Raw genomic sequence first — 12,838 nt, 5'->3', positions numbered from 1 at the left:
AAACAAAAGTAGGGGTGTCTGAGACAATAAAACAACAGATGCAGCAGAAATGAATTAATTTATATTTGAACAAAGGCAAAAGCGAATAGGAGGTTAAAGACAACAAGCTTGACAGAAATTCATTTGAAGACAGAGCTGAAGGGACAGATGCTGAAATGGTACATTTCACTGCATACTGTGGAACTGAAAAATGACTCAAAGTCATCTGAGATTTAAACAGTTACAGCAAGGAGTTTATCTCAGTATCTAAGCTGTGACTCTTCGGGGCCAGCTTTATAACTCTCCTTAATACACACATCATGGAGACTTCTGCAGCATATAGGAACATACCATTAATCAGACTGACTGAACACCTTTGTACTTTTTATTATACAGACAGGTGCTGAAGCTTTTTTGTGCAAAGTCTGCTTTTTATCTACAGGGACAGGCTGATAATGACACTGGATAAATGTTAACAAAGCAAACTTTATTAGCAACTTGAACTATTTAGAAAAGGGGTCTCCACAAATTGAACCTGTAGATGAGTTTAGCCACCCTAAAAAGTGATTCAGTATTATACAGCCACAACAGGGACAATGGAACTACCAAACAGATTCTATCTGTTCTTCTTATGGGATTGTTTTTTTTTTTTTGATACATTCAAAGCATTATTGCATCAGAAAACATATCATGCATCTTTATGCTTCCAGACAAATTCACCTGTATTTGTCATTTCTAGCTACATCTCAAAGGTGCACCAAATCTACAGTTTTATAGTTTTAGTTGCATGCTTTGCCTATATGCATGCTGAGATAATAAATATTAAATACAGGAAACAACATAAGGGAACCAAACTGACATTAGGGATATTTTATGGCAGCCCTGTTATCTTCTGCCAGTTAAAGAACGTGTCAAAAAATTGAGGTAACAAGTGGCCATACCACTCAGCTGAGAATCTTTCAAAATTCACGGAAGTTTTCAGAAATTCAAGTACACAAACACCAGCTGCAACTTGTCAGAAATGCCAGAGAAATTAGGTTGGCTGCATTCTATTAGTCTATTAGCTGGCATTCACACAGCTCCTTGTAAATCCTTTTTCTCACTCGGGGCATATCTTCCTGGGAGAACTGAAAAGGCTGGTCTAAGGCGAGGCACTTGCAGTACTGAGGAAAAGGAAAAGTTCTGATTGAAAAACAGGGCATTTACTATATTAACAATATAGGCCACTAATGTTTAAAAAGCAGTACTCTTACCTGGAGCACAAAAACCCCACAGTCACTGTCATTTTTCTGTTGTGGAATGCACTACAAGGAAAAGAAGTAAGAAGAGACATGTTAGATCTTTACTTATTCTTTTATTCTCTGACTCCTGCTTAAAGTCCAAAAGTAGATTTTTCATAACGAAATTAGCTCATTCTCAGAGCTAGCTGTTCTGCAGCACAAGAAACTGGAGCTGTAATTACTTATTCTGATCCCAACTTTTGCAAGGTGACACTCAACACCTTGTTAGAATAACACCTAACATTCAGAAAAATATATAATACAGGACAGAACACAAATTACAAATCTTTCTTTCAAGTTTAGCGACCTACACAGAACAGCATCTTAATTAGTTTAAATAAATGTTTGTACAGCATTATCTGCTTTACACAGGACCAAACTATATCAGCAAAGTTATACAGGCCTAGAGGAAGATTAATCTCAGCACCCAAGCTACCAGCAGTGGCTTTCTTCCGCCAGCCACACCAAAGGGTCTTGAAGAACATTAAGAGTGATACATTGTCAGGCAACAGGACTGAGCAAGGCAGTCTCGAGCGATAACTTTCAACCTTCATTATTTCTCCAAATATGCTCAATTTTGATATATGGAGCTAAAAAGTCCCACTCATTAGTGCTGCTATATCTCTGACACTTGAAGAGTAAAAGTAATTATTTTTCCTCAACTCCCAGATCTTCTACCTCATAGAATGCAGGACAAACTCTGAATGCACAGGGTGTGCATGAGTGCAGAGAGGAATCATTTAATGATTATATCAGCATCTAAAAATAAACCTGTGCGAGGAGGAGCTGTTGGGAGTATGTCTAGTGTGCAATGACCTGTTTGATATCCTTGGAGCCATTATGGTATGGCTAGGCAAATCACATATTCCCTCATTTACACTACACACAAGTATGTTATTCTCTTCTACAGTTGTCAGACTTTGTTTACTTGCTATCAAACACAGTGTCACAAACAGCCCTGGAGACCAAAGCCCTCTATCCATAGCAAATATAAAATATAGGCAGCAGCAACATTAGCCTGGTCCCTCCCTCACCAAGTCCCATCAATGTGGCATAACTCAGAACAATTGTTTGGGAGAAGTGAGGAAGCTGAGTCTTCAGCTCATTCAGTGCCTGATCTCATGCCAGCCTGGGCACCAGCTACAGATTTTGCTGCACAGACATTTAATTGTCCAGAGATCAGGCTGAGATCATCAGGTCACTTGCAGAAAGTATTACAGACCTGGTGGGAGCTGAATGAGCAACAGAGCTCTAACTCCCATGTGTAACCAACTGTGTTACTTCTAGCACCCTCCACATGATCAGCATAAATCAATTTACTACTTGCATAAATATTCGGGTTTAGAAGCAGCCTCCCAATATCTTAAGGGAAGTCAGACTCCAGAGATTGAATGCTACCATTTACCTTTGTAACAGCCGTTTGCCAACCCTGAAGAAACTCAGGATGATTCTTCTCTTTTGCTTCAGTCAGCAAATACTTTCTAATATTCTTCAAAAAGGAAAGGAAAAAAGCAAAAATATTATTCACCAGCTACGGAATAAGAGACATCGACATCTTTGCTGGTATTTTTTTTGACAATGAGGACAAACTTCATGTGAGCATTAAGCATCAGAATATGAGCTCCAACTTAGAGGTAAAGAACTCTGGTGGGTACTATGCCTTTTACCATCAAGGCTCATTTAGGTCTGTCAAGGGAGCTTCAACATGCCCCAGCACTGCTGTACACTGGTATACTTAATACTAGGCTAGCTGTGGCACTGGGGCAGAGAGTCAGAGTGCTCTCACATGCAGAGACACACAGCACAGTCTGGCATGTGTTCTCTCCTGGATTACTTGGCTGGCACCAAGACCCTTACATGTGATACGATAGCATTTTCCTCCTTGAATCTCAATACAAAATACTTCTGAGTTCTGCAGCTAATCAACAAAGCTCTAGGGAAGAGTTTTAGTGACATATAAGAAAAAATAGTCTGACACAAGCAAAGAAAAGGAAGCAAGATAAATGAGCCTATGGTCTTGGGTTAAGCAAATCCTATTTCTCTGTAAACAGGCTGGTACTTTATAGCGCAATTTAAACACACTCTACCACACTAACAATCATTTCAGTGGGTGGATCACTGTGGAGTTTTAGGTATTGGCCCCCCCTTCCACTAGAAAGAGCAGGAATAAAGGTGTCTCATATTTGTGAGATATTTAAGTGCAAATGTTTTGCCAAGAGCAGAATGGGAGAGGCCACGCTGCAAGAGACTCCAGGGCTGCTGAGAGGGACCCCCGGTTTATGCTGCAAGTTCAGAAGCTGGAGAGCACGAGGTCTCTTGCTCCCAGAATAAACATTAGCTTCATCCTCAGCAAATGCCAGCTCGAAACTAGTATCTTCATTCAGAAGTTCTAGCTGGGAACTCTCCTGGGTACAATAATTACTACTTTTCTGTAAGCCAACAACTACAGACAGTTAAAAGTAGAGGGCTGCTGCATCAAGCAAGCAATTAAGTTGACAAAATTAGCTTTTGTAAGAGGGTCATTACAATTTGCTAGTCCCAGCAAAAATTTCCTGGCTACCGCTTACCAGAAAAACTGGTAATTTAACTCCAGTGTTCAGGTTGCAGCTTTGAAAGGTTGCTGGCTTGTAATTGGAGGTACACACCCCATACCAATGCAGACAGAGGAGAAAGGGTGTTAACAGCACAGCAACACATAAACCCCACTGGACAACACCACAGCATCTTCAGTCCTATTCTCTCACCCAGGCAACCTCCCCTAAAAAGGATTTATCATTACCACAATTTATCATTTCCTAAACATGCATCTCTTAACAGTTCAAAGAACTGCCTTTACTTTCCTTCTGGCTTGTCTGCTTCCCTGGGGCACTTGGCTTAGAGTGCCTGCTTTTTGTGGAAGTGGCAAGACAGAGCCACGAAAGGTGTGTGCTGATTTCAGAGTCAGGCTTATTAGCCAACAGGCAATCCGGTCTCAGCTCCCCACTCTGGTGTGACCCTCAACGTCTGTTCTTCAGACTCTTTAGCAGGACAAGCTGATTCTCATTTAATATATGACAGGACAACAACAGACTCGCTGCATTTAAAATTTAAGGCTGAACAGATAAAGGAAAGGAGGGGTTGGTTTGTTCAAGAAAACAGTTCAAACTTTGCAGTCACAGCTGTCACTCTTACCTCTACACAAAACTTAAAATGAATGCCTTGGGAATCATAAAATGAAATAATTCGATTGGGGATGTTCACAGTAATGAGGGACCAGTGGACTTCCAGGTGAATAGGAATTAACAAGAGAGTCTTTTTAAACAAGTCCACCTGTAAAGAAGAACAGTGTATTAGACACAGTTCCACAGGTACAACACAGCACAGACTAATCATACCTCAGCTGCTTCTCCACCACCCTTCGAGTCTTCTTTTGCCCGCTCCACTCTTTCACCACATTCTTCATGTTTATCTCATACAAAGCTTATCAGCATTCACAAAAACACAGTTACAGCACACAAAGTGGCTAAGGAGCCCTGCCCAGTATCATAGCCACTACTGTATTTGTGACAAAATCCTGCTCGTCTTGTACATTAACAAGTAGGATTTCTTGAGTCATGATGGTAATATTATTGAGCCTCAGTATGGGTTGAATAATGACACTCTTGCCACGTGAGCACCACTGTTTTCTGTGAGAGCTGCACCATGGATAGCTGACAGTCTCAGTGGTGTTGGCTGACACGAATTTCATCGTGAGCCAGCAGTGTGCACTCGCAGCCCAGAAAGCCAACTGAATCCTTGGCTGCAGCATAAGAAGTGCGGCCAGCAGGTCGAGGGAGGTGTTTCTTCCCCCCTACTCTGCTTCTGCAAGACCCCACCTGAAGTACTGTGTCCAGCTCTGGGGCCCCCAACCTAAGAACGATGTGGACCCATTAGAGTGAGTCCAGAGGAGATCACAAAGATAATCTGAGGGCTGGAGCACCTCTCCTATGAAGACAGGCTAAAAGAGCTGGGCTTGTTCAGTCTGAAGAAGAGAAGGCTCCAAGGAGACCTCAGAGCAGCCTTCTAGTACCTAAACGGGCTGATCAGAGAGGGACTTTTTACAAGGGCATGTACTCATAAGACAACAGGAAATTACTTTAAACTGAAAGAGGGGAGATTTAGATTAGATATTAGGAATAATTTCTTCACTATGAGGGTGGTGAGACACTGGAAGAGGCTGCCCAGAGAAGCTGTGGCAGCCCCACCCCTGGCAGTGTTCAAGGCCAGCTTGGATGGGGCTTTGAGCAACCTGGTCTAGTGGGAGGTGTCCCTGCCCAAGGCAGGGGTGATGAACTAGATGATTTTTAAGGGCCCTTCCAACCCAAACCATTCTATGATTCTATGAAGCAGTGGTGATTACAAACATGCTACAAAACCAGCAAGCTGATGCAGTTTGTCTTCCTCTGCTATAACGCAGGTTCTGTGCCTTGTCAGATGAAGGTAGAGGAGGCGTGCATGATGCTTTGGTGAGCACAGGAAAGGAGAGAGTGAAGGCAGAGCAGATCCATCCTTTCCTGAACTTAACTTTGTAGCAGATGTACTGTGGTCACAGGCAAGCAAACAAGGGAGAAGGTCTTAAAGTACAGAACAAGTAGATCAGATGCAACACCCCCAGTGTCTGTGTGGCAGATGAGTCCTTATGCTTTTGGAAGCCAGCCAAGCCAGGGCCTTTCATGATCTTCTTTTTCCCAGCTCCTCTTGAAACGAGCATCTAATTACTGGGTTTTTGACGGTACAGTCCAGAAAATAAGCTAAAATAGAATACTGAACTAAACAAACTCATCCTGTGGGAAGATTTCCATGTTTGGTTTGTTTTGTTTTTTTTTTAAGCACTGTGCAATTTGAACAGTACATAATTGCTGCAGCACTGGTAAAGACAGGTCGTTTGTAGGAGAGAAAAGTGTATTTTTTGAGTAACAGTGGGAAGCTGAAGACATGTCTGAGCATTCATAGCAGCTATCAGCCAAGCCTTGCTCAGAACAGTAATCCGAATGTCACAAACATTGACAATCCCTGCTCCCATCTGCAGAACCTGCTTCCTGACCAGACTACAGCATACTTGCTACACAACGATCCATCATTCTTGGAGGGAAGCAAAGAGATGTCACCCAGCAGCAAGTGGAGCCCATAAAGGAAAACCGGAATAAGATAAATGAACCACACCTTCTGTGATGTCCAGCAACAGCAGAGCAGTGCTAAACATAGGGGTCCTCATGTGACCCTAGTTGTGGGATTGCTGCAGGTGTGCAAACCTGTAGCAGAAAAGTCAAAAAAGCCAGAAGCTGTAAGGGTCTTCAGTTAAGACCTGATGTGCAGAAAGAATGGTGGCAACCTAGATTTGCTTCACCAAGACAGTGCAGTCAGCTAGCTGACATGAGGGTGGACCAGAGCAGGAGAGCCAATCTGATCAGTGGCCAGAAAAGTGAGACACAAACAGGAGCCTTGAAACCACTGCAGCTAGACGCAGAAGAGCATGTCCTACTGGGCTCTGGCCTCCCATATCCTGGGAGAGAACATTCATAAAACCTGGTACAATACTCTGGTTTGTTTAAAAAGCAGAAACAAGTTCCCCTTAATTGCATATTGCTGGACAAAGCAGTGTACTGAAACCTTCCAGTATAAACTGCTTAGTTCTCATTCTTGCTTTCAAGATTCTTCAGGAATTTAAGTGTAAATGCCTGAACAACTGCCCTGCTCTCATCTCATCCCTCCTCAGCAGTGACAGGAATACAGGTTGTGCTTCCAGAATCTACCTTCACTTTGGGGTTTTTTGCAAAACTTGGGTTGCTGGAGAAAAAGAACATTAAAAAAATATCTGGGAATATTAAGCACCAATATTCAGTCTCTCTTGAAAGAGATTTTAATAAATTATACGAATAGACTTTATATTTGGATAATGAGTTCATATCTAGCATTTCACAGATGTGTGCTATTTAAGTGCTTCTGCAGAAAGATCATACATTCAAACATGGTCCTTGATTAGTTTTGCCTCATCTCCCATATTAGAAAGGATAAACATTCACAGAATAAAAAAAAATTACAAAATAAAAGAGAGTACTCCTCTTTGTATTAGCTGCCTCAGAAAATCTCACAACCCATGACCTGGTATGGGTCCTGGAAAGCAAGGAGAATTCTGTTCTTCTCATGCAAACAGCGGTTCAGCTTATTAACTGTGGGTCTCTAATTTCTGCTTTTCAGTACCTGTATGTGTTACTCAGGAGTAACAATTTTATGAAACAATCCCAGTTTGAAATAAAAGGAAGAATCAGAATTAAGTCTGCTCTCCTGTAGATTAGTGTACCTAGCACTGTTAGGAGCACCAAGAGACATTTCCTGCAGCTAAATTAACAGCCTGCATGAACATACACGAAGAGATAACCTACCACACCACTGAAGATTAAGCCATTCAAAGTACATTTTCACAACACAACCATACTAACTGAATAATGCCACCCAACTATTTTTATTAACCCCTGCCCACTTGGTATAGCTCCTCTGCAAACCCATCCTTTGCCAATAACACTTTGTAAATTCAAGTTAGTGATTCAACCCAGCCCCAAAGAACCAAAGCATTGATGACATGGAGCTAAAGGATACCTTTTTAGTCCATCGTTTCACCCCATTATATCCTTTGGTTACGAGCTGTCTATGAAAAAAACTGTTAAAGAAATGAACCTAAAAAGAGAAAGAGAAGGAATGAGCACAGAAATCCATGCACAATCATTCCCCCTCCCCCAGGATAATTTATACAAAACAATATGTAACGAGGCAATATTTAATGCAGGTTTAGAAACAGAACCCTGGTAGGGACAAACAGAGGCTCTGCCAAGCCTAAACTATTGCTGTTCTTCAGCAAGCAAATAAAGCAAGACTTATTTCCATCTAATTTATGATGTGAGCCACTGCAGTATTTATATTTACACTTTTGTATCTCCAGGCATATCATGTTTAATTTTTTATTGCGGATCGACTTGCAAGATGAACACCAGGATAAGGAGTTGCAGGTTTTGTTGTTCTTTACAGGAATTAAGGAAGAAAACACTGGACTGGCAAAGTGGGGGTGATGGAAAGAGAGTTCTTTGTGATTTTAGTTGTTGGAAGCGCTGAGATTGAAAAAAAAATAAATTAAATTGATCAAAACAGTTATTAAATTCAATTCAACACCATGATCATTTGTATTCAACTACTATGATCAGCTCTGGATAAAACCAGTATTCTGCATTCGTTTTGTAACTAAAGGGATGTAGTATACTTTGTATACAAACTAACTGTTGTAAAGCCCTAAATTTATGGCAAAAAATGAATGCTTATGTTAAAAAAAATATTTAGCTCCAGGTTAACACTATTATTCCTTGTGATTAGCTTCTTGCAATTACAGGAACAGATTAGTACAAATGAAAATCTGCAACATCTGTTTTAAACAATTCTTCTACTGTAGAGGCAGTAGAAGGCTTGAAAAAGAGTTAGAAAATTCAGTATCTGAAAAGACAGTCTAACACCCATTAGCTATGCCAACAGACTTCAAAACCACATTCTGAGGTAGCAGCACCAAATCTCCCATGAGGATTTCAATTACGCACTATGAAGAAAAAGCAGACACAAGCAAACAGATACAATCTCCAACACCCCAACCCTAGCACACACTCAGGAAGTATAGAGAATACTAACGAAGAATCAGCATCACCACCAATCAAAGCAACAACACTGCTTTTTCTGAGCTTGAAGACTTGAAGAGTTACGTTCTGCAGGGCTCATCTAAAAATGGCTTTGTTTGGTTCTTCCTTTGTGGTCTCACCTGAAAATTGTTCAGCTCTCCTGGTAAACAGATGGCTCTTTATAATTGCCACTGCTGCAAATTTAGTCACAGAGAAGGTAGGGGTTGATTTATTTTTTTTTTTCCAATTGCCACCAACAGTCATACCCCAAAGCTGGGAAGCAGTAAGCACTCTGTTCAGGATGCACAAACCAAAGAGAGTCCTGTAGAGTCATTGCTGCCAAGGAACCAAGCATCTCTGCACCAGTTCAGATTCACTAGGCAGGCAGCTGACACAGCTGGAGCCGTTACAGCCCACAAGGTGGGCAGGTGGACAAGTGCAAGCAGCACATGTGCATGGTTCAGATGCTACAATTCATGGTTTGTCATCTCAGCAGAAATTCATCTTCATCAGAAATTTCACCTGAAACACTAGACTAGTGAGCAAGGGCATGGAAAAAGCACTTCAGAAGCAGAAAAGCTGGAGACAGAAAGCACTAGGGGAGGAAGGAGCATGGGATAAGCAAAAACAGGTCACCTGTCTTCTACAGGTACATTAGTAACATCAGCCTACCACAGAGATCACCTGCAGAGCTAATCTAATAAATTCCTGAAACAAGGGCAACAGCGCTGAAAACTGTATTTCAGCACAGGAAGAGAAGAAAATTTGAGCAGCAGATAGCAACAAATTATAACAGAACCACTCAGATCATCATTGAGCTAAATCTCAATTCTGTAGCTGAAATACTCAATGTTTCAGCCTTCTCTCGAAATCTCTCACTAGGTACATTTGCATAATAACAAAAAACCTCACCTTTTCAGGGACTGCATCCATTACGAGTTCACCATACATGTTAATTATCTGTAGGAATTAGTAAATAGTTGAATACATACAGAGTAATTTTGTAAACTGCAAGTTCATAAGTTCCCATAAAATGTAGGACCCTTCACAGACAAAACAGCAGTAAGGAGGTGAGCAATTACAGTGATTTTGCTGCAGTCTGAAGGACAAGCACTCTGGAACTATTAGTGGTTGGCACAGAGAGAGACTGTAACTAGCTGCTCTAGGTCTACCTTAATCTGAAATGCAGTTTAATTCAATTTAAGTCTACTGGTGCATGCCATGGGCACTGCAGCCTTCATGGGATTTTGACTGTGTGCCACAGGCTGCTGCTTCACCCCGCTTTTGTTTGTTATCTGCTCAAGCTTGGGGATGGGGGAAGGTGCTAACACCTCTATGGGTAGCCACAATTTTCTCAAAATAGTGCAACATGGTTTCTTCAAAAGACAACAGTTCAGTTGTGATACCTTCCATCTTCCAGACTCATAACCACTATTATTGCACCTGTCATTGTAAAAACTGCTCACCACTTCTTTTAGTGTACAGTAAGGACAGTCCACCTATAATGTAGCAGAAGGTAAACAACTAATATCCTAATATTAATGGGCTAAAACAGGTTAAGGAAGCACATAAACATCAAGCATCTCTGACCTGGTCATTCAGCCAGTTTTGGCCTTCCAGTGTAGCTAAATCATCCATGTCTAGCATGTGCTTATTATAGAAGACCCGGAAATTGCACATGGAGGTTTTTGGATGTTTTTCCCGATACTTCACGATTTCCCTCATAATAAAAGGTTTTCTAAAACAGGATTGAAAAGGTAGAAAAAAAACCATACGTCAAGGTTATGTCAAATGGACTTCTGTTCTGATAGGTGTTAGACATGGAGCATGCAGTAGCAATGCAAGCAATCTGTCCTTTACAAAGTCTAAAATTAGATAGTGCTACACACCTATGGGAGAAATCTTCATTAAAGACTTCATTTAATCTTCCCATGACATCTTTTTCACACAGTGGTACTAAACTGCCATACTTCTTCATAACTTCATCTAGGAATCCTTCAAATATATTAGAAAAATGAAAGTGCAATCATATAAAAGAACCTTCTAAGTTCACTACTCCAATAAAGCAGTCATTTCTTCCTAGTATGAGCAACAATCATTCTGCACCCAACCAACAAACAGCACCACACATGGCAAGTATATATCTAAGAAAACTGCACTCAAATTGGCAACATTAAATAAAAGCAAGGGAAGGAGGACAAAAATAAAAAAAAGCAGCAATCTGATCACTCATCTCCACAGGAAAAGATCAGACCCCATTCTTGCCATATACACACATATATTCATCAAACTAATTATACCAGTGCTACTAGGAGAATCCACACCCCTGCCTTTTTCAATTAGCAACTTAAATAATTTTACTGCAAAAGGAAAAGCCATCAGTTTCTGCAACAGTTTTCATTGAAAAACCAGTATCTTGTCCTTATGGTATGCGAATTACTCTCCTCAGATGTAAGCAGCCTTGGCTGGCAGAGCGTTTGCCGTCTGTTCAGCTCCTCTGCTGCCACCGTAGCAAACAGAAAAGGCACCAGACAGATTCTCAGCAAGCTTAACTCACTTAACCTTGCATCCTAGGGATGGCATTTAAGGTGACACAGCCAGCCGTGTCAGCCTGCCATTACCTGGGAAAGCACTGGGCAGCTGCACCACCAGAAACAAAAGATACAAACTAGGAAATAATGAAGAGATGAATGCTGGAGGAATCTAAAAAGCCATGAAACAGATTATTTTTTCCTCAACCACAAGACTGGAACACTGGAGACATAAATTCCATCCACGCATCCAAAACTAGTTCAAGAATGAAATAGAAGGGAAAACAGAATTTCAACACTTGCTAGTGAATAGGGGAAAAAAGAACAAGTTGTCCAGCTTTCTGAAAATTAATTTTCGAGTGCTGCAGAAAACACACCTTTTGTATACAGAACGCTGGATCTGAGATCAGAGTCCAGGGATATCACACCAACCCAAACTACAGCGCTCTTCTCCAGCCAAGGTGTGATGGCAGAGAGCATCGCTGGACAGTGTATGGTCAGCTATCTGCTTACTAAGACTTTAACAACATTAACTTTAACAACATTTAACACAGCTGCCTAACAACTTTTACCCCTTACATCTCAGCAGACTGCGACAGGAAGGATATTTCTCACTCTGGCTAGAAGTCTAGATAGACGATGCATAAGGCGTATAAGCGTACCTTATTCTCTTTCAGCATATCTAATTTCTAAAAGCTTTTTATTCATACACCCAGAGGAAAGACTGTTCTCGTAGCTACAACTAACAGCAGCAGAGCTTTGGGAGACTGCTAGCTAGGCTCTGACTTCACTTTAGCTTGTGTAACTGAATAACTCAAGGAGGAAAATACAAATTTTGGACCTAGTGCATGATCAGACACCCATCATAAACAGGATTCACCATGGAGCTCTGTTTGATAACAAATATCACATCAGAATGCACTAAATATTGCAGCCCATTAACATCTGAGATCAGCTGCTGCAGAGAAATTGAAAAACTGAGAGCATCCCCAACACTTACATTTGCTTCATGCATCAACCCTAGCAACTCTTGCTACGTTAACAGTATCTGTAGGGTACAGTTAATTATTAACATTCCTAAAAATACAAGAACTCCTGTACATAGTTATACCAAAACTAAAATTCTTTTTTATAGCTTTTCAGCTGAGAAAACTCAGAAGAGCCATACAATCGGTATGAGTACGTAATGTAGACGTGGCTTAAATCCTCAGGGAGGAACCCTCAACTCTGAAGAAAATGGAAACTGGTCTCACCTACCTTCATGCAGAAGCCAGGTAAGAAAAACATTACTGTGTGGGAAAGCTTGGTGCATTTTCTGCCTTTTAATTCTTTAAGTTACTTGGGCCTCCTCTGAACAGGAATATGACTGCCTATC

At 41.1% G+C, this 12,838-nt stretch overlaps 1 protein-coding gene across 4 annotated transcripts in view; it reads right to left on the bottom strand.

Moving 5' to 3' along the window:
• SENP5 (SUMO specific peptidase 5) overlaps window positions 1-12,838 on the bottom strand; it is a 40,883-nt gene that overhangs the window by 18,958 nt on the left and 9,087 nt on the right. For 2 of the 4 annotated variants that reach the window (XM_062603122.1, XM_062603123.1), the window contains exons 3-10: window positions 10,822-10,927; window positions 10,523-10,670; window positions 9,845-9,892; window positions 7,875-7,952; window positions 4,431-4,568; window positions 2,665-2,748; window positions 1,233-1,283; window positions 40-1,142 (exon numbers count right to left, since the gene is read on the bottom strand). In XM_062603122.1, coding sequence (XP_062459106.1) covers window positions 1,032-1,142; window positions 1,233-1,283; window positions 2,665-2,748; window positions 4,431-4,568; window positions 7,875-7,952; window positions 9,845-9,892; window positions 10,523-10,670; window positions 10,822-10,927 — 764 coding nt within the window. In that variant the 3' untranslated portion in view covers window positions 40-1,031. Of the gene's footprint in view, window positions 1-39; window positions 1,143-1,232; window positions 1,284-2,664; window positions 2,749-4,430; window positions 4,569-7,874; window positions 7,953-9,844; window positions 9,893-10,522; window positions 10,671-10,821; window positions 10,928-12,838 lie in introns of those variants that run through there. The other 2 variants (XM_062603125.1, XM_062603124.1) reach the window with 2 other exon arrangements.

Source organism: Pezoporus occidentalis, unplaced genomic scaffold, assembly GCF_034315485.1.
Source record: "Pezoporus occidentalis ecotype Australia unplaced genomic scaffold, CSIRO_AGI_Poc_V1 ctg8, whole genome shotgun sequence".
In the NCBI taxonomy this organism is placed as follows: Eukaryota; Metazoa; Chordata; class Aves; order Psittaciformes; family Psittacidae; genus Pezoporus; species Pezoporus occidentalis.
The sequence above is the reverse complement of the archived record's forward strand: the minus strand, read 5'-3'. Positions and strand labels throughout refer to the sequence as shown.